This window comes from Melospiza melodia, chromosome Z, assembly GCF_035770615.1.
Source record: "Melospiza melodia melodia isolate bMelMel2 chromosome Z, bMelMel2.pri, whole genome shotgun sequence".
Taxonomy (NCBI): Eukaryota; Metazoa; Chordata; class Aves; order Passeriformes; family Passerellidae; genus Melospiza; species Melospiza melodia.
Window position 1 is genome coordinate 8,973,650 of NC_086226.1, and position 21,031 is coordinate 8,994,680.

At 55.9% G+C, this 21,031-nt stretch overlaps 2 protein-coding genes across 6 annotated transcripts in view; both read right to left on the minus strand.

Annotated features, from left to right (window-relative positions):
* Positions 1–214: 214 nt before the first annotated feature.
* On the minus strand, positions 215–7,515 carry STOML2 (stomatin like 2). The gene is made up of 10 exons (XM_063180378.1): positions 7,437–7,515; positions 5,595–5,747; positions 5,219–5,318; positions 4,193–4,251; positions 3,838–3,939; positions 3,112–3,246; positions 1,844–1,988; positions 1,468–1,547; positions 1,129–1,257; positions 215–482 (listed from the first exon to the last, which is right to left on the minus strand). Exons 1-10 carry the CDS (start codon positions 7,485–7,487, stop codon positions 351–353), a joined length of 1,086 nt encoding a protein of 361 aa, XP_063036448.1. The 5' UTR covers positions 7,488–7,515; the 3' UTR covers positions 215–350.
* A 160-nt stretch (positions 7,516–7,675) lies between these two features.
* Positions 7,676–21,031, minus strand: part of ATOSB (atos homolog B) — a 38,761-nt gene continuing 25,405 nt past the window's right edge. For all 5 annotated transcript variants that reach the window (XM_063180163.1, XM_063180162.1, XM_063180165.1 and 2 more), the window contains 9 exons: positions 17,321–17,413; positions 16,536–16,722; positions 13,703–14,963; positions 11,882–11,940; positions 11,470–11,566; positions 10,883–11,041; positions 10,451–10,519; positions 9,783–9,988; positions 7,676–9,488 (listed from right to left, as the gene is read on the minus strand). In XM_063180163.1, the coding sequence (XP_063036233.1) occupies positions 9,335–9,488; positions 9,783–9,988; positions 10,451–10,519; positions 10,883–11,041; positions 11,470–11,566; positions 11,882–11,940; positions 13,703–14,797 (1,839 nt within the window). In that variant the 5' untranslated portion in view covers positions 14,798–14,963; positions 16,536–16,722; positions 17,321–17,413 and the 3' untranslated portion in view covers positions 7,676–9,334. The remainder of the gene's footprint in view (positions 9,489–9,782; positions 9,989–10,450; positions 10,520–10,882; positions 11,042–11,469; positions 11,567–11,881; positions 11,941–13,702; positions 14,964–16,535; positions 16,723–17,320; positions 17,414–21,031) is intronic.

The window sequence follows — 21,031 nt, forward strand, 5'->3', positions numbered from 1 at the left end:
CAGGCTGCTCAGAGCCTGATCCACAACTTCCCAGAACAACCTGTGCCAGCGCCTCACCATCCTCACAGGAAGAATTTTTTCATTATATCAAATTTTTCACTCTTGTATGTTACTGCATGTCCATGGGAGATCCCAGCAGGAGCCTGTTGAGGAGGGATGATCCCCCTTTGGCATCGAATGCTGGGGTCAGGCACCCAAGCACAAGAGAACATGCTGCAGCAGCACTCACCATTTATTACATGATTTAAATCCAATACAAAATAGGGACTAAGGGAACAAGAGCGGCTGCCTGCAGCAGAACAGGACTGCTGGCAGGCCTCAGGAGAGGGTATGAGATCCTTCCAGCCCTGTTAGCTGGAGCTGCCCTGTTCTGCCTTCAGCACCTCCGTGGCAGAAGAGTGGGAGTCCTCGTGGGCTGGAGGCATGTCATCTTGGGTCTTCACAGCTTGTGGCTTGGTCAGTGTGGTGTAGATCCCCAGGGCCTGGAGGGAATTACACAGTCATAAGGAGGGAAGGAGAAGAGGGGGCCAGGCCCCAGCAAGATTCACTTGGGTGACAGCAAGAACAGCTTGGGCTGGAAGGGGCCTTAAAGATCCTTTTTCACATCCCTCCACACCCCACACTGGAGCAGGTTGCTGAGAGCCCCATTCCACCTGACCTGGACACTTGCCAGGATGGGGCATCCACAGCTTCTCTGGGCAACCTTGCCAGGGCCTCACCATCCTCATAGGGAAGAATTTCTTTCTAAAATCTAATCTCAACCTACTAATTCAGTTTAAAGCCATTCCTCCTCATCCTATCATCATTGTAAAGCATCTCTCCACCTTCCTTGAGAGCCCCTTCTAGGTACTGGAAAGTATTACAATGTCTCTCTGGAGCCTTCTCTTCCCCAGGCTGAACAATCCAATTCCCTCAGCCTTTCTTCATAGCAGAGCTGCTCCATCCACCTTGGTGGCCCCCTCTGGGCTCACTCCAGCAGGTCCCTGTGGTTCCTGTGCTGGGAGCCCAGGGCTGGATGCAGGGCTCCAGGTGGGTCTCAGCAGAGCAGAGCAGAGGGGCAGAATTCCCTCCCTGCCCTGCTGCCCACGGGGCTCTGGGTGCAGCCCAGGACACGTGGGCTGCACTGACCTGTGCGACCATGTTGGTGACATCGCCGGTGTTGGCGGGCAGCAGAACGGTGTTGGAGTCTTTGGCAATCTTGGAGAAAGCGTTCACGTACTGCTCTGCCACAGACAGGGAGGCAGCAGCATTGCCGTGCTGGGGACACAGAGACAAGTCACGTGCCACCAACAGCTCATCCCTGCCTGTGTCCCCAGCCCACACCAGTCCAGCAAAGCCCCTCACTCCCTGCTGCTGCCGAAGGCGCCAGGGAGTGTCCAGGAGAAAGCCAGGTGCCACCCTGCCCGCAGTTTGACCTCCCCCAGTGCCAGGACCAAAGCAGTGGCTGCTCCAGGTAGCCATACTCACCTGCTGTGCCAGGGCAGCTGCTAGGAGCTGAATTGCCTCTGCCTTGGCTCTGGCCTTGACCAGCATGGCATTGGCTTCTCCTGCAATGAACCACAGCAGGGTGCACATCAGGGTCACAAGAGAGCACTTGCAAGGACTGAATCCCAACCATTTCAGGGAGAGAATCAAGACAATTTCAATGCATGCATGGTTGTGTTTTCGCCAACAGCTGCACTGCCAGGGCAGCAACATCAACTGGAGCTGAGCCTGAGGCCCCAGCAGGGAAGGATCAGAGAGGCTGAGGAAGCCTGGCTTGCAGTAACACATTCTCTCCCCTGTAGCACCACCCCTCAGTCCAGAGGGCTACAGAAACCCACGCTTTAGCCCCAGGCAGTACCAGCAGCTTTGTTGATTTGTTCGGCCTTCTCAGCTTCTGATGCCAAGATCTGGGCCTGCTTCTGGCCTTCAGCCACGTTGATAGCTGATTCCCTTGTCCCCTCTGACTCCAGCACTGTTGCTCGCTTCCGTCGTTCTGCCTCCACCTGGGAACACAGGTCAGACACCAGCCTGCCATGGCTGTGCTGGGGAAATCCCATCTGTGGGGCAAGGATATGCTCCTCTGTTCTGCTGGGGGAAGCATGGCTTAGCAAAGCATGAAAATACAGCTACAGAACACTGTGTGGTCTCGGTAAGGTTGGTTCTGCTCCTCATGCCACACAGTGCTTCCCAGCCCCATTCCCACCTAAGTTGCGTCCCCCTCCTCCTTTTCCAGCCCAAATATCTGGTGTCCAGCTTTTCTCAAGGGGAGAACTTCAGCTCTGAGATTTGCTTCTCCACAGAGCCCAGTAGGGATTTTAAAGGGACCTGGCAGGGCTTGTTATGTGGCACGCAGGTGCCACTACTACAAAAATTATGACAGGAGTTACTTAATCAGCAGCTGTATGTCTGCAGCCAAAGTGCCCTCCTGATGTAAGGGCTGGGTGCTGCCAGCTCTGGACAGGTAACAATAATAAACCATAGCCTGTATCAGCAATAGTGTGGCCAGCAGGACCAGGAATGTGATAACGTCCTTGTACTCAGCACTGGTGAGGCCACGCTTTGAGTCCTGCGTCCAATTCTAGGCACCTCAAGAGGGACATTGAGGTGCTGGAGCATCCACAGAAGAGCAATGGAGCTGGGGAAGACTTGGAGCACAAGTCTGATGCGGAGCCATTGAGAGAGCTGGGGTTGTTTAGTCTGGACAAGAGGAGACAAGGTCCTGAGAGGAGACCTTATCACTCTCTACAACTACCTGGAAGGAGGTTACAGTCACACAGGGGTTGGCCTCTTCTCCCAGAGAGTCAGCAACAGGATGAGAAGATACACTCTCAAGGAACACGAGGGGAGGTTTAGGTTGGACATTAGGAAGAACTTCTTCACAGAAAGGGTGATTAGACACTGGAATGGGCTACCAGAGAAGTGGCAGTGATACTGTTCATGGAGATTTTTAAGCAGACTGGACATTGCACTTGATGCTATAGTCTGGTTGACAAGGTAGTGTTTGATCATAGGGTGGACTTGATGATCTGAAGTCTTTTCCAACATTACTGATTCTGTGATTCTGTAATGCAACATGGAAGAGAAGGCTTCCCTCTTGTTCCAGACCTCCCTCCCAGAGAGCCTCACCTGCATCTGCATGGACTCCTTCACACGTGGGGGCACGTGGATGTCCTTGATCTCGTAGCGCAGACACCGGATGCCCCAGCAGTCTGAAGCCTGGTTGATGGCATCCACAATGCTGGCATTGAGGGACTCCCGCTCCTGGATGGCACAAAAGAAATGGCAGAGAGCATGAGAGAGGTGTCAGGAGGGAAACAGACACCTCCCTCAGAGACCAAGCTTCACCAGAAAAAAAAAATCTCCACAGGTTTCAGGAAGTGTTAGGCGCTTCCAGCAGCTGTGGAAGGGGTCACATCCCTAGGGAGAGCAGGGGCCCACACTGAAGCTGCTGGGATACAACACCTGGTATACATCTGCATACACGAGAATGCCACCAACTCCAGTTTCTTCCCAGCAAGTGTAGTACAAGGATTACAGTACCCCATGACACAGGTCAGGGATATTCATCACTGGGGCTGAGTAAAGAGTCACTGACTCAAGAAAGGCAGCTGGACCAGCTGGGTCTGGACACATACCACCCATCATCCCCTCCAAATAACGCAGGGCAGGCCAAAAAATAGCTCCTGTTAAAAAAAACAGCTGAAAGAAGACCCATCTCCAAGGATTCACCAATAGGTCAACTGAAACAGAAGCCATAAGCTCTCTAAGCAAAGGGCATTTTGATGTTAAGCACATCAGCTTGGCCATGCAGGCTGTCCTGGGATTTTGGGAGACACTGTCTCCCCAGCTCACCCGGAAGACTCTGTCAAGGGAAAGCTTGCCAAGTTCAGATCTCATGGTAGTCTGGGCCAGCTGGGTCACTGCATACTCAGGATCTTCCACCCCATAGCTGGCCTGAAGAGCAGAAGCACAAAACAGAGTGGATAGGGATGCCAAGAGGGACCCTGAACAAGACAGGAAAGACAAACAGCGCTAAAGCGAGAAACCTGCCAGACACCCCTGCTGAAAACATGGAGTCTGGAGCCTTGGGAAGAGTCAGAGTGCTCAGCCCACCTGCCAGGCAGGACACAGAGGCTGGAGCACACATTTTGGGAAGCAGGGAGCGGGCAGAGCCAGGAGAAAGGTGCCCAAGGGGCAGGGATGGTACCTTGTAGGGATCCATAACCCGCAAGTAGAGCACACCATCGATCTGCAGGGTGACGTTATCTGTCAGGAGAGAACAACAGAACCTGTTGACTGAAGCAGCACAAACAAGACACAGAAACCCCCTCTTCCACAGCACAGCTGGGCAGGCTCATCCTTTTTCACCCTGACATAGCTACATGGCACAGAAGAGGATTGGCTGAAATAGATCTTCTTATCTAAAGGCTTTGCAAAAAGGACCTTACGTTCCCTGGACAACACTGTGATGTTTTAATACACAACAGGTCTTGATTTTCTCAACAGAAGCATTTCACACTGTAGCTCTTGTAAATAAAGACTTAAGGAGGAAAAAACCAAAATAAACCACTTAAAACTGGAAATATAACAGAGCTGTCCATTAACATCACATCCATTACTCTGTTCTAAAATGGTTTTAACAGAAACAGAATTTTCTTTTGTGGTTCAATACAGAAAAATGCCTGAAAAATTTATTTCTGGCGAGGTACATTCAACTCAGCAAGAAGGGGCAGCTGCAGCCCAGAGGGAGCAGATGGAACCTCCTAGGCTGCCCCCAGTCACAACAACAGCCTTCCAGTACCTAAAGAGAGCTGGAGAGGGCCTTTTCACATGGATATGGAGGAATGGGACACGGGGGAATGCCCTTAAGCTGATGGAGGAGAGGCTTAAATGTTAGGAAGAAGTTCTTTACTGTGAGGGTGGTGATGCACTGAAGTAAGTTGCCCAGATAAGCTGTGGATGTGCTATCCCTGGAAGTGTTCAAGGCCAGGCTGGACAGGGCTTTGAGCAGCCCAGCCAAGTGGAATGTGTCCCCTGCCCATGGTATGGGGGCTGGAACGAGACAAACTTTAAGGTCCTTTCTAACCCAAATCATTCAGTGATCTTGTGATTTTATGCCCAAGGGACAGGGCTGAGTGCAGGAGCTTGGGACAATTCCACTCATCCTCATTGTCCCTTGCTCACCCCAGATGCAGCAGAAGGAAAGGGGCAGGACACGGAAGCTGTTCCTCACCCAGTGTCACAGCTGACTGTTCTGGGACATTAATGACAATTTCTTTGAGACTCTGGACGTAACGAATCCGATCCAGGAGAGGGATGAGGAAGTTCAGACCCTGGGAAAAGGGTGGGATTAGATGGCTGATAGAGTAGAGAGAGTCATGCAAACAAAGCCCATGCCACACACTGCAAACATGTTTTACACACAAGGAGTTTCAGTTACTCAGTGCTTTTAACACCCCACCAAGGAAAATTACTCCACAGGCAGCCAAAAGGATTTCAGCCTGGGAAACTGAGCCCACCACCCCTCTTGAATCCTCGTGCAAAGGACGCGCCTCGCTACAGCTTTAGGAACCTGCTGAATCCAGAAGGGGAGAAAAGCTGCTCCTTACAGGCTCGAGGATTCGGTGGAACTTGCCCATCCTCTCCACCACCCAGGCCTCCTGCTGCGGCACAAAGAGCACCCCGATGTTCATGGGCAGCCCGGAGTTCCAGCGGCACGGAGCTGGGGCCAGCCGTGCCACACGCTTCAGCTGCTGGGAATGCTGAGGGAAGGACACGGAGCAGGGCTGAGACCAGCTGCTGGCACCTCAGAGCCCAGCTCCACGCCTGATACCCTCTCTGGGCTCTGACCAGGAGACCAGGGCAGGAAACAATGCCTCAAACAAGCCCATGCTGTAAGGGTGCTCCCACAGGGATGAGGCCTGGTGCCAGGGACAGTCTTCTCCACTGGTGCAGGGACCTCACTCCCATGCCAGAGCTTTCTGCACGTCTCCACTCCTCTCTCATCCACCCTGGAGTGGGGAATAAAGCCTCCCTCCAACCATAAGGCCAATGAAGGTGTGTGCATGTGGGTCTCTTCTGCCCCACTCAGCCCCTATAACCCATTCAGGCCCACTCCCCCACCTCCGTCCCAGGCCACCCCTTCCCAACAACCTGTCCCTCCAAAGTTCTGGGTGCCTCCAGGGCTTCCCACAAAGGGCTGTTTTGTCCGAGCATTCCTCACCCTTCTCCCCATGGACCCTCACTCACACAGCTTCCCTCAACCTCCCCCCATCCCAACCCAGCTCACACCTCCACAGCCCCACACATACACTTCTCCTACAATCCAGACCCACTTCACCACTCCCCATGTTCAGCCATCCCCCTCTGGCCCTCCCCATAACCATTTGTCCACAGTCTCCTTCACAATGCCCTCCCTGTACCCCAATCCCTGCCCAGTTCACCCCCACCATCCCAGCACTTCTGCAGATTCCCAAAACCCCCCCAAAGGCCCTTCTCTCTCAGTCCCCCTCATACCTCGACTTGTCCTCTGCACCCCTCCTCCTCACACCTCCTCCTCTGCCCGGCTCCTCTCCATGCACAGTGTCCCCTAAACCCTCAACACCAGCAGCCCACTGAACCCCACCTCCTGAGTCACTTCCTCACTCGTTTGTCCTCTGCACTACACTCCTCTCCCTCCTTATTCTCTATCCCTGTGCATCCCCCTGCCCACACCCCAGCTCTTCCCAGCCCCAAATACTCTCCCACTGACCAGCCTCCCTCTCTGTACCCGTCTGTTCTCTACATCACCTCCCCGCCCTTCATCTCTATCCCTGCCCGGCTCTCCCCAGTCCCCCCGCTGTCCCTGCTCAATCCCCAAACGCAGTGCCCACCGCACCGTACCCCTTCCCGGTCCCTGCCCAGCTCTCCCCACCGAGCCCCCACACTGCCAGCCCTTCACCCCAAACACCGACACCGAGCTCCCCCCGACTCCCTCTCAGCCGCCCGTACCCATTTATTTTTTCACCCCGCCACGCCCACACAGCCCTATTCCTGCCCAGCTCCTCACCACCACTCCAGCGTCTTCCAGGAGCCCCAACACCACAGACCGCCTCTATCTCCTCAATCCCTCGAAACTCATTTGCCCACAGCCCCCTGTGACCCACACCCCCAATCCCTGCACAGCTCCTCCTCACTTCCTTCTCGGACCGGCGAAACCACCACCGCCACTGAACCCCACCTGCGACCCCCGTGCCCGTCCGTCCTCTGTGTCCCCCCTCACCGCTTTACCCCATCCCCGCCCAGTTCCCCCTCAGCACTTCTCAGACCCCCAACACCATTCCCCTCATCCCGGTGCCCCCAGTCCAATCCCTTCTCCCGGCCCCTCCAGCATCCGCTACCCGGACCACGTGGGCACCCCTCGAACGACGAGTTCTCCCCGTTCCCTCCCCACCTGCCCTCGTTCCCCGCACCTGCAGCAGCCCGAGGCCGGGCCGGGCCCGGATCCCCGCCCGCGACAGCATCGCCCCCTCTGCCCGCCCCGCTCGGCGCCGCCGCTCCACACTCCCGGAAGGCCCCTGCGCCGCGCCGCTTCCGGCTGCGCCGCCCGGATCGGTCCCCCCGGCTCCTCTGGCCGCGGTCCCCGGTTCCGCCCGCCCGGCTGCCCGCGATTCTGCACCGCCCCCATCAGGGCGCGGCAGCCCCGGTCTCGTTCTGGAGCTCCAAACGGATGTTTATTAAATTAGAAACGAACACGAAAAGTACCGGCACGGCCTTCGCGAGCTCGCAGGGCCACGGCGAGAGGGCTAGCCCCGGTGACCTGGGGGCGAGGGGGACTCCGGTGTCATGGCAGTCCCCGAGAGCCGCTGGCCAGGGCAGTGGGGGAGCGGCCCCCGGTGTGAGGGGGGTTCAGATCCACGGCTTGGGGGATCCAGGGCTCCGGTGTGAGGGGCGTTTAGGCCCCCAGTGTGGTGTATGGGCAGGTTCAGGCTTCTAACCCCAGTGCAGCAGGGCCGGAGCTGCTCGGCCGCCCCCGGGCAGGGCAGGGCAGGACCTCGCCCCCACAGCCCCAGTCCCGGCCCATCCCCACACTGAGCCCCCGCGCTCGGGTCTCAGCCCCAGCGGCGGGAGCTGATGTGCCTGTCCCTCTTTTGTTCTCTCTGACAGAGGGGCTGAGGATCCCCGCAGCCTGGGCTAGCAGGGGAGCCTTGCCGAGACCCTCAGAGGACAGAGAGATGATACAGACAGGGAATGTGCAAGCTTGTTTTACCCTTGGCCCTGTCCCTCTGACTGCCCCAGTCAGGATTCTTGCAGTCCTGCTCCTGAGGAACCAGCCCAAGTCCCAGAGTCTGATTTCCTCTGTTGCTTCCCCGTTTCCCCATTTTTCTAAGCTGGGGCTCCTGACCATCCTCCAGCTCCTGATCACCCTGCAGGCAGACCCTGCCCAAAGCTGGCTCCTGCATGGGATTCCATGGGATTCACTCCACACCCACAGACAGTGCAAAGTTCCTTTTTTTTTTTTTTGGCAATCTTCTCAGATTCACAGCTCACGTGCTCTGGAGGCTCTTGCCCAGAGGGCTATCCCCATATTCCTGCAAAGAGCTCCAGGTCCCCATCCACGTGGCAGCTGCGTCTCTTACCTTCAGGAACCTGGCAGTGGCCACTCCCTTGATAGCCATAGGTCTCTTGGGTTCTAGCTTACCCTACAAGACTCAGAAGATAAGCACAGGCCTCTCCAAGCTGCTTGAAGTTGGGCTGGCCCTGCAAAGCTGGTGCCAGCGAGTCTCAGCCTGTCAGTGGGCTTTTAATACACCTCTGATCTGGGAGCACTGGGTCACTCTCCCTTCCATCGGCTGAGGCTTCCCTGTCCCTAATCACCCTCACAGTCCCCACAGCCCTGCCTGAACACAGGCAGCCTGGTACAGGCAGGGCTGAGGGAAAACAAACACAGCACCTCTGATCCTCTGCACCAGCCTCCTCTGTGCTCCCAGCAACAATAAATACTAATAAATACAAACTCTTACACACTTTCTGCTCCCAGACCCGAGACCAGTGTGGGAGGTCTCACTCACAGCTCCAGTCCATCTCTTCACTCCCACCCACCCACCTCAGCCAACAGCCAAGTCTCCAAGCTGGGAGCAGTGCCAGCAGAAGGCTTGGGCATGTCCCTGGAGTGCCAGGGCTGCTCCTCAGCCCCTGCCCCTCTTGGTGAAACGCTCTGGGTGATCCCAGCCCTGCTGCAGAGTATGGTGTCCGTGCTGGTCGGGAGGGTGGGTGATATCTCAAAGCAGTGCTTGCTGGCCCTTTTCTCTCCCCTAAGTGCTGGGCTGGAGGCTCCCCAGTGGCCCTGGGGGGCAGGGAGTGAAGGAGGTCAGGCCCGGGGTGAGTAGCAGGGGTTCCGCGGCATCTCTGTGAAGGATTTCAGTTCGTAGGGGATCCCCGAATCCACCTCGATCGACTTGCGGGAGAAAAGCAGCCGAATGTCGTCGTGAAGGTAGATCTTCCCTGACTTGGAGCTGTGAAACCTGCGTGGAGACAAGCAGGACAGAGGGATTCAGGCTCCCCAGGTAAGGGCAGGGCATCCTCAGTGAGGGCACAACCCCCTTGACTACTTTGGCCCCTGGCCAATGTGGCCACCCTCTGATTGCCTTCCGAGGGACAGAGACAGCTGCCCTTGGGCAGGGTGGCAGCTCCAATCTCCTCAAAGGAGCAGCTGCTCCTCCCCAGTCTCTCCTCCTGTCTGGCAGGCTTGGGACAAGACAAGAGAGGAGCGCAGGGATGACCTTGGGGCAGGTGCCCATCGCCCCGGCACGCTTTACCTTAGATGCATCAGGTAGCAGAGGACCCTGCGGGGTGGGCTGGTGCCCAGTGGGTCACTGGGGGCCACTGTGGGCCCCTCTTCCTCCCCCACAGGCACCAGGAAGATGCGATGGCGTAGGAAGGTCATGTGGTTGGCCGGCATGTCCTGGAAGTCGTATGTCACCAAGAACATCTTCACCACAGTCTTGTTGGGGTTAAATAAGGTCTGGGGGCAGAGGGGTAGGGGGTGAGACTGAGAAGGATGCAGGGCAGAGATGGGGCATCTGGGAGCAGAAACTGCTGCACCAAGAATCCAGAAAGCCCCACACAAATCCTAGAGGGCTTAGCCTGAGTGCCATAGCTCTTTCCACTCACCTTCACACCTGTGCTCCTCTTCTATCACATCCCATTCCCTCTGCATATACACACTTTTCTGCCAAAACCCTCACACACCCTTCCTTCTCTGATTCTCCCATCACCTTGTCTCCTTGACAGCACCCTAGGTACCCTCTGCTCCCCTCTGCTATGCTGTCCTCCTGACCATGTAACCTCTCTGCAGCAGACACCCCTTCCAGCTGCTGCCCTGCCTACAACAGCATGGAGCATTTCCCCCCTACCCCCAGCAGGGCAACCAGAGCCCAAACAGCCCCATCCCCACAGTGCTAGTGCAGGCCAGGGAATGACTCACCACTTGGATGGTTCCAGCTTTGGGGACACTGTAACCCTTCTTTCCCAAGGCCTCCAAGTCAATCACTCCCTGGGGCAAAATAAACAGCGTGTGAGAGAGGGGAAAGCCTAGGGAAAGCTGGGAACCAGCATGGGCCTGAGACTCCCTTGCTGGGAACACTTGGTACAAGTCAACAAGAAGACCCCCAGCTCAGCCCCTTTCCAAACCAGGAGAAGAAACAGAGAGGTGATGACAAAAGAGGTGATGACAATGGCAACCATGAAGCAGCAGAGCCTGTGTATGTTCCCTCTTCTTTCCCTTTTCTGGGTTAAAGACTGCTCCTGGCACAGGCAGCCATCTCCTTTAACAGGTGGTTACTGGAGCCACCCTCTACAGCCAGGGGTTGCCCCAGGGTGTCAGGGTACAGCCCCCCAGCTCCCCACATCCATGTACCAGGAAAGGCGAGGGCACGCTGTGTTCAGAGATGTCGAAGTAGGTGACGTCGACAGGCAGGGTGACATGCTGGGGACAGTAGGAGCCACTGGCACCAATCTCTGCCGTGAAACCCTCGATCCTCCCCGATGGTGCAAAGCGCCCCTTCAGGATGGACTCCTGAGAGGGAGGGAAGCGTTAGGGAATCTCAAACACCAGCCCCACCCCCTGCCTCAATGCTCCAGGTGAAGTCATCCCCATCTTCACTGCACCCAGCTGACTGCTTGCCCTTGTGTGCCCAGAGACCTCATTCTGAGACAGACCCACCCTGAACTGCTGGAATAACACCAACCATCTAACAAGGAGAAGCAGTGAGAGTGCCTTGGCTCAGCCCCCACAGCACCTATCTCAGCAGGTTCCACCCAAGGATCTGCTGGCTGAGCCATGCTGCTGGTGGGGCTGTGTGGTGGCGACTGCAGGCCAGGCCTTTTGGGGACAATCAGCCCAGTCTCACACCACAGCTCCCATCAGGTGCAGCCTCTCACTCATTGCTAGCCCTGCATGCAGTCCCCAGGACCCACCTTCCCCCAGCAGAAAGGCACCCTTACCTCAAAGTTGCCCAGCAGAGCGTGGCTGACAGTGGTGGTGGCCCAGGGCACTGTGGGGGACCTGGTACCCCTCCGGAGGCTGGTCCGGAGATGTCGCCTTGGAGTGAGGAGAGAAGACTGGTGTTGGACTGAAGAGCACACAGCCCTGGGTTGTTCATGTCTCTGGGATTGTGGATCCCTCTCCAGGTCCCCCATACCTTTGCTATAGGTTGAACCCACTTTCCTACATCCCAGGGGAAGAATAAACACCACCCCCGCCCCATCTGCAGTCCTATGGAGGGGAGATATATGGGCCAGGGCAGGGCAGAGGACTCAACCCAAGGTGAACCTCCCACGGGGCTGCAGGGCACTGAGGTGGGCAGGTCCACACTGAGCCCCCAGGTCCATCCCACGGGGCTGCCAGCACACTCACGATTTGAGACGCAGCCCACTCTTCAGCCTCCTCCCGACCGCAGTGCAATCTGAAGAGCTCTGAGAGGACACAAAATAGAGAACCATGTTAGGGCAGCAACCCCTGGGAGGTGCCATCGTCCCTGTCCCATTTTCCCATGAGAGTCCCAGCAGATGAAACAGGCTCCTGTCCTTGAGCAGCCATCAGCAGCCTCTGGATGAGTGGCCAACAGGGCAGCAAAAGAAGAGCTCTGTCCCGCTGTCTGTCCGCAGACAACACAGTCCAGAAGCAGGAATGTGAAGAAGTGAGAGCAGTGTCTGAAAACAAACTGCGCCCTTCTTCTCTCCCCCCTTCACTCTCTGTAACACTCTTAAAGGTACAAAACTTATTATTATTCAACATAAACAGAATGAGACGATTGGGGATAAAAGCATCATATAGTCAACCCAGGACAGGTGTCTGGTGGGAACATGGGGCTGCCCAAAACCTGAACTGGCTCAGCTGGGAAAGAGAGTGTTGACACCCAAGAGTCACTGTTCCCTCTTTAGAAAGCAGGTCTCAGGAGCAGCCCCAGTGACAAGACACCTGTAGACAGAGCCATGCAACGATACCCCCTTGCACCTCCCAGGGACTGGTGACACCTACAAGGACACTTGCAGACCAGCCTCTGAAAAGTTCTGTCCCCTGGTGGTTCATGCAAAGTCCTCAGCAGTGCCACCAGGCAGTGCCACCCCTACTCACAGCTAGGATCCTACAGCTGTGGGGTGGGGGAGTTAAAGCCACAGTCACACTGCAGCCTCCTTTTAAAGATGTCCCTTTTTCAGGGGCTTTCCCTTCTGGAAGCCACACAAAGGGTAGCACAACACAAAGGGATGATGAAGCTGGCTGGCATGACCAGGCAGGAAAACCCAGGGAAGCTGCTGGAGGGCTTCACTCTGCAAGGACAGTGCTGGGGGCAGCTGGGCTGGGGGACAGTCATGAAAAAGGCACACAGCAATGGAGCTGTGTGCCATGGATGGTGTGACCCAGCTCCAAGCAGCAAGAAGCCAGGGTAGCTCTGACATCAGTTCTTGTGTGTCCCCACACCAAGGGATGCCCTAGAGAAGAAGAAGGTGCCAGGTTTGGCCTGAGCCTCCTGCAGCCTCAGCTGGCAGGACAGGGTGAGGGCAGGGGGCTGATAAGAAGGGCAGGGTAACAAAGGGAGAATTTGAGGCAGCTCCTGAGCTGCTAGGGAGGGTTGCAAACCTCACACGTCTGCCCCATTGCTGAGAGCTTGTGGCACCTTGAGGACATGCCACAGGGACCACAAAAGGGCAGAAAAGCCAGTGGCATCTGTGTACACAGCACTGGGCTCCTTGGTCAAAGCATGTCCAGTCACACTGCCTGCCACTGGTCACTTGCTCTAATGGGCATCATGGCCAGGAGCTCAAGCCATCCCACACATCTGCCTTCCTCGTCACCAGGCAGGCAGAGGCCAGCCTTCTTTCCAATCTTGCTGGTATATCATGGCATAACATAAAGCCATCAGACACCAAAAGTGGCTTCATGACATGTGCAGCTCTCACTGCCATGGGGAGGTTGTCTCCTGCCCAATCAAGGCTCTCCAGGAGAAAAAGCCAGTTCCATGCAGAGGATCTAGTGACTGCAAGATGTCAAGAGCTGGTTAAAGCAGATCATGTGTGTCAGGGCTGACTGTCAGCTGCGGCCTTGCTCACACCAGTACTGCAGCTCAGGGATAGCACAGGGCATGGTGCCACAGTGGACCACACTGCCCACAAGCACAGTCCTGAGTTCTGGGCATCCCCAGGCCATTCCCTGCTTTCCCCTAGGAGCAATGCTTACCTTGGCTGCAGGAAGCAGGTGATTCCAGAACGGAGCTCCCTTGGCATCAGTGCTGCGGCAGGCTGTGGGCACAGGATGGCATGGCAGGACCCTCTTCTTCCTTGCTGGTGGGGACAGGCTCTCATCCTCAGAGCAGGAGTCAGCCATAACCTCGCCAGCGGGCAGCAACTTCCTTTTGGCTGGGCAGGTGCTGCTGAGCTGGCTGCTCCCACAGGGTGTCATCTCCTGGGAGCTCAGGTTGCTGGGCTCGGGGCTGAGCACTGTCTGTGGAACTGGGGACTCCCTGCACCCATTGGCCACTGCTGGCCCTTCTGCTTCTCCACAAGCCCTGCTGGTGTGAGCTGGGCTGCTCCCTGGCTTCTCTCTCTTCCCACCAGGGTCCAACTGGGTTGTTTGTGCAATACTGTGCAAATCAAGGTGAAGCACATTGTGGCCACTTGACAGCTCCCCATTCTCTCCATAGTCTATGGGCTGATCCCCTGATGAGACAGGGCAACTGTCTCTCATGTGCAAAGTACTGCAAGCAATGTGCTGGGGCCAGGAGGAGGAGGAGGAGGAGGAAGAGGAGGAGGAGGAGAAGGAGACATCCTGTGACTTGTCCTCTCTGCTGGCCTTGGGGCTGTGGCTAGGGCTGCCCTCACAGCGGTGCTCCACCACCCGCAGCCCACTGTGGGAGAAGTGTTGGGCAGAGCCGCAAAGGGAGAGCTCCTCCACCAGCAGACCATCTTCAAAAGTATCATCATCATCCAGGGAAGGCTGCCCAGGGCCTCCATCCACCCCCCTGTCACCCCAGTGAGTTCGTTTGGGATCTCGTCCCCCCTCCAGAGTTCGCTGCTCGGGGTATCCCCTCTTGACGGCTGGCCGGGTGCCTGCCCGCTGCTCCGTGCTCTCAGAGGAGCTGGAGAGATGGGAGAAGATGGACACCTGGTAAACCTTCTGGCGCTTGATCTCTGTCTCATTGTAGCCCACGAGGATGCTGCGGTGCGTGCAGCACTGCGAGGAAGGCTCCAAGGGTGTCTCCCCCCTGGGCCGGGACAGGCTGGGCTCCGTGCTGCGCTCCGGGGGCAGAGGCGTCTCTGTGTGGATGTGCCGCATGGAGCCTCACTTGCTGGGACTCCGAGTGGAGCCCATGCAGCAGCAGGAAGGGGACTGTAAAGTGCCACAGGTCAGGGTGCCAAGGGCAGAGGGTGGAAGGTGGGCCTCCTCTCACTCAGGATTTCTGTGTGAGCCCTCTACTATGAGGTGCTCTGCAGCACAGCATCTGGAAAAAAAGAGAGCAGAGGGATGAGGATCAGCCCTGGATCTCCATCCTCATCCAGGCTTCCAGCTGCAAGGGACCCACTGGGACATGGCTCCTCACACAGCCCACTTGAATCTCCCTCTCCAGGGACAGGAAGAGGAACTTAGCTGATGTGCCTTTCTGGGAAACCCTCAGGCATCACTCAGCTGCAGGTTCAGCACACACTTCCTGGCTTGGGCAACAAGAGAAGTCTCCAGACAGGCAGGAGACAACTGTGGACAAGTCTGGACAGGTGGGGAGGAAGAGGCCTGCCCTCTGCCAGGGACAAACTTGTGCTGTTGTGGAGCACAGGAGTCAGGCAGGTCAGACCAGTCCCAGGGGCTCAGGCCTGTAATCACCCCTTTGGGCAACAAGCAGCAACATCTCCCAGTGCTGGCCAAGACGCCCTGCCCTGGCCACGTGCACTGAATGAGGCAGGGCTGGTGCCAGCCCCACAGCAGGGACAGGAACCTGTACAACATCCCTGTTATCTCTGCCAACTTGGACCAGCTTGGAGCTCAATCAGCAGCTGGGAGATAGCAGGGTCACCATCCACCCACTCCTGCCAGCTCCAAGGGCCTGCCATTCTCTGTGCAGCATGGTGACTCACTTCTGATTTTCAGTCCAGTTTGAGAGCTGTGAGAATCCTGTCTATATGTTGGTTGGTTTCAGGCATGAAAAATACTGAAATGGCTGCAAGAGCTGAGGAGATGCAGGAAAAGTCACCAGCAGACTCAGGACAAACTGCCAGTGCCTGGCAGCTCTGTCTTTTGCCTGTCTTTGCGGCTGTGCCTGATCTTGTGGAGTAAGGGTGTAGGGCCAAGTGAGCTATAGGGAAATTTGTTCTCCAAGTGGATCAAGGCTATGTGGAGAATGAGCCTGCATATGCTATTTTGACCCTGCTGGGATATGGATGTGAAAATGGCAGGCCAAGGTGCTTGAGATGAGGGACTCTGTGTAAAAGGAGTGATAAAAGGTATAACCATGCACCAGGATATGCTGGGGACTGACTGGCTGGAAAGCAGCACAATAAAAAAGGCCTTGGGGGTCCTGGTGGGTGCCATGTTGACCATGAGCCAGCAATGTGCCCTTGCAGCAAAGAAAAACAATAGTGCACCAGGCACAGGATTAACAGCAGGTTGAGCAAACTGATCCTCCCTCTTCACTTAGTGCTGGTGAGGCCACATCTGAGAGAGTGCAAAACAGGGACACTAAAAAATTAAGGGAATAGAGCATTTGTCCCTATGAGACCTGGGACTGCTCAGGCTGGAGAACAGAAGGCTCAGTGAGATCTCATCTAGATATCTAGATAAGAGGTTCCCTCTGAATATCAGAAAACATGGTTTTGTTTAACCATGACCAAGCATAACCAGTTACCTAGAGACGTTGCGGAATCTTCATCCTTGCAGATATCCACAAGCGATCAGGACAAAGTCCTGGGCAATGGCTCTAGGTGGGGCTGGTCCAGATAACCTGCACATGTTTCGGCCAACCTCAACCCCTCTGTGTAGCCCCAGCAGCGCAGCCCATCCTGGCTGCCCCCACAGTTCTCACCCCTGCTTGTCTCTGGATCAGCCTCCCTGCCCCGCAGCAGGCGGTCCTTGGCACAGCTGGCTGCAGACGCCTGCCAGTCAGGCTGCCCCCAGAAGCGGCGTGGCTGCCGTGGAATGGCTCCCACCATCACGGTGTGCCTCCGAACCTCTGCAACGTCCTCTCCAGCTCTTCAGGGTCCACAGTGGCTCTGAGGGGAAGGAAAGGGGGAGATGCAGGGCTGGGGTGATTCAGATGCTTCCTGGGAGAAGGGCAGGAGGGTGCTTCCTGTCTGCAGGGTCACGCAGGCAGGGAAGGCAGCATCTGGGCTCAGCCTTTCCCAGCCTCCCAAATCAAAGGCCACATACATCTCAGTCACCTCCAGGCACTGCTAACACATTGATTTCCATTTAAACCACAAATATTTTAAGCTAAGCTGTGAACTCTCATACCTGGCTTGATTTTACATCCCTTTTGCATGCCTTTCTGTATGAAACCCTGTGCATAGGAACAGATTCCTCTTTCTTTCTGGCGACCATTTCATGCCTTGCTTTCCAAGACACTGCAGCAACCTCTGGGCCTCCAGCTAGCTCCTGGTCTCATGTTCACCTCCTCCCCCTTCCACCCACAGCACAGGACACTTTCTGGCCCGACAGATAAGGAGAAGAGCTTGGAATTGTTTTCTTCCAATATGAGATGCCTGTCAGGGAAGGCAGAAATGAGGAGCCTGACAGCCCTAAGCCATAATGGCCCCCCACCAGTTTTCCCCAGCACAAAGACAGCAATCCTTTCATGTGCACAGCACTCACCTGTTCAGATGTGCCCTTGATGCACAACAGAGATTTGCAGATGCAACACAGCTCCCCTGTGGTCATAATCCACGGGCACTGCAGCTTTGATGCCTGGAAGAGGGTGTGGAGAAGAGTCAGCTGAAGCAGCAGCTCATGGTGCAACACCTTCAGAGTGTGCAGGAGCCCTTGAGCACCTCCACCCTCAGCACCTCTGTGGCAGACAGCTCATGGACTTCACCAGCCCAGGCACCTCCAGGTAAAGGAGGAAATCATCCCTATCCATAGGGACCACGCCCTCCCCACCTCCCTCCTATGCATCCCTCAAATGGGGACTCAGTGCAGCACCCATCCAGTGGGAAGTCACTGTCTGGGCAGTGAGTACTGCTCTGAAGGCTGGAAACAGCAGGACCAGGGGCCAGGCAGATGAACAAAAACCCCAAATGGATGCTCAGAGGCAGTAACACTCAAGTGCAATCCCCTTCTGGCATCCTGGTCTGGCAAAATCTGCATCCCTGCAACTTGCACGTGGGAAGCCAGCATCAGCTGTGCTCACTCCCTGACCTCACCTGCCTCAGAAAACAGGCTGTTCTTTCACTACATTTCCAATAAGATTTGTAATTACACGCTGTCATGACCAGTCTCTGAGAGCTGGACAGCTCAAAAGCCACCACCACTGCTGGGGAAGGGCACTGCCAGCAACCAGCCAGAACAGGACCTGTTGAGATACAGCTGCACCTAAGGAGCACTTGCAGCATAACAAACCACGGGTCTAAAACCTCAACAAAAGCTTTTTGCAAAGACCAGCTCTTCCTGGCACCCCATGAGGTCTGCACCAAAGCAGGTAGGAAAGCAAGTGAATGCCCTCAGTTGTGGGCGGATGCTGAAGTGGTAACATGCTGGGCTCTGCCTGCCTGGAAGGTTGCTGTGTCCCTCCTCCCTCCCTGAGGGAGCATTGTGCCATGACTTGTGTGGCACTATCAACCAATGGGAAGCAAAATCAGCAACCAACAGCAAGAATCAGCTTGGTGCAGCGGAAGAAAGAGTGTCCATGCCAGAACAAACACACAATTTCACCTGTGTCCTTTCATTCTCTTCCCCATGTCCCACTGAAGTCACAGCCATTTTCTCCCTGGCAACCGCTGCCTTTCAGGAGAATGGATGTATAAGGACAGACTGACCTGCTAGCACCACAAATCCCTCCCAGCTGAGCTCTCAACACCAGTCATCAGGTGCTGCCAGCACCAGCCACTAAAACAAGGAGCTGCACCACCTTTTGCCAAGCCCAGGTACTGTTGTTTGAAGCATCATGCTAGAGAATGTCAGCCCCACGCCAGGAACAGGAAAGTATCACCCAAAGTGTCTCCAAGTACACCCTAAGATCTCCTTGAACATCCTCTGTGAGGAATGCCCAACAGCCTGGATGGGCATCAGCTGGGGCATAGCTCTGCTTCTCACCCTCCTCGAAGTGCAAGGGGCTGTATCCCAGGGAAGATCTCCCAGGGCAGTCCCTCCCTGCTGAGAGCCCATCCAGCTCACAGTAGAGCTCAGCCTCTGACAGCACCAGGGGAGCCCACCACCTCCCCAGAGAACAGAACCTGGGACCATGGCCTCCTGCACTCCAAGCAGGCACACGGAGAAAGCACCTGGTCACCTCTGCCTTCTCCTGTCCTTGAGCCAGGCATTGCTGTAGCCCTGACTCTGGCCACATGGATGGGACAGAGCCAGGCCCAGGGTTTCACCAGCTCAGCTGAATGGCACAGGTACCATCTCTGTGGACATGGCACATGGGGCTCCATGTGCCCATACCAAGGGTTTGGCCCCTCCTAAGCCCACATGATGCTGATTTTTTTTTTTTTTTTTTTTTTGACAGTGTTTCAGTCCATACTGGTGCTCTAAGATAGGACTCAAAGAGCTTTGCCTCTTAAGGGAAGCCCGCTCAGAGCTCTTCCACTCTCTGCCCTGCTCCTGCCAAGCCCCCTCATTGCTCAGAGAACAGACAGGGCCCCATGCTTTTGCCAAGATCTCCAGCACCTGGATCTGGAGCTATGCCAGGCACAGCTTTCCTCTATTTCTTTGCCTGTGGAAGGGCAAGACGCTTCAACACCCAAGAAAAACCCAGTGCCAAATGACCTGCAGAGAGGGAGCGTGTCCCAGGCGCTGGGGCAGAAACCCTGTGTTCCTTGGGGACACCAAGCCACCAGAGCCTGATGTAGAATAACACAGCCAGGACTGGTGGGCTTGGGTCAGGGACTTGGCTTACCTGCTGGTTCCATTCCTATTAGCACATCCAGGGGGAAACCAGGATTAACAGACCATGGTCTCAGTCTGGAGGCAACAGAGCAGGATGGCGAGTGAGGATGGGTTCCTGGCTCGGCAGTGCAGCAGCGGTACCACATGCCGGGCTGCAGCCTGCAAAAGGATCTGATGCTGTTCGAGCTGTACTGTGCCAGCCAGAGAGGAAGCAGGATGAGTGTGGACAAGAAGCTTTGACCCGGGCACTGCTGCCTGGGACAGAACACCAGCCTGGTGGCTGGCAGGGTCAAGAGGGGTCTTTGCAGAATTTAGACCACAAAAAACCCCAAACCAATGCCCAAGTCACTTTTGCAGCCTTTCTCCTGTTTCCTCTCATGGCAAAAGAGACACTGGTGGCCTCACTTGGGGTGAAACAGGAACCACACAGCCAGGAAGGAGAAGGGCCACCATTAGAAGAGGGCAAATAATCATCCTCAGAACAAGCAGAGTACAAGGCAAGAGAAGAGGCAACAGAAACTGCTGGAAACAGACAGCCTGGAGGATAAATCATAACTCTATTGGTCCTATCTGAACCCAAGGAGAAGGAAGGAAATCTAAGCAGTGTGAGCACAAACCCAGGAGCTCCCTGGCACAGGCTAAGAGCAGTGCTTGTGACGTGCCAGCAGGCAGAAAGTTTCCGTCACAACCCTGAAGGATGGCAGCACTAACAGCAATGCTGCCACCAGAGAAGGGTTCCTGCACAGTCTGACAGACCAGGCATCTCACCATCAGGAGAGAGACAGATGTGTGAGCTGGGGACTACCTCCAGCACTGTAGCAGAGGTGGCAATCCCAGGGAGAAGCTAACAAAATGCTAGGGGAGAAAACTGTGCCTGAAGGGAAAAATGACCACTGGCCATGGCTCTGGCACTATCCTGAAATTCAGGCTGGGGAGGAAGGAGCTGACACTTGATGAAAACAAGAGAAAAAGAAGGAGAGGGAGGGGGAATGGATTCAGAGGGAGGGAGCTTCCTTGCCCCACTACAAGGGCAAGTACTGCTCTTGAGGGTCCTCAGGAGGCCTCCTGCCATGCCAGATTTATGCAGCTGCAGAGCCTTGGTCAGTGTTAGCCCCTTCTAGGAATGGAGAGGAAGCCCGAGCACAGAGAAGAAGGATGGGGCAAGAGGTATTGCCCATGTCACAAGTGCAAGCTCCTAGAAACCACCAGACAGATCTTTTACAGAGACAGAGACCCAACACCTCCTTGTGCCCACAGCATCGTGTCCCTGAGGTGCTGCTGCTCCCTCCCATCCCTCGGGAGGTGGCACTGACAGGGTGCAGAAGCCCCCAGGAACAGAGCAGCCCTTTCTGCAGTGCATCTTGCTGGGGCTCCAAGCTGCAGCAACCTCCTCAAGGGCTGAGCTCTGCCCAGCAACATGCAGTGCCTCCCTAGCCCCAGCCCCACACTCAGGTGCCGCAGGGACTGAGCCCTTCCGCT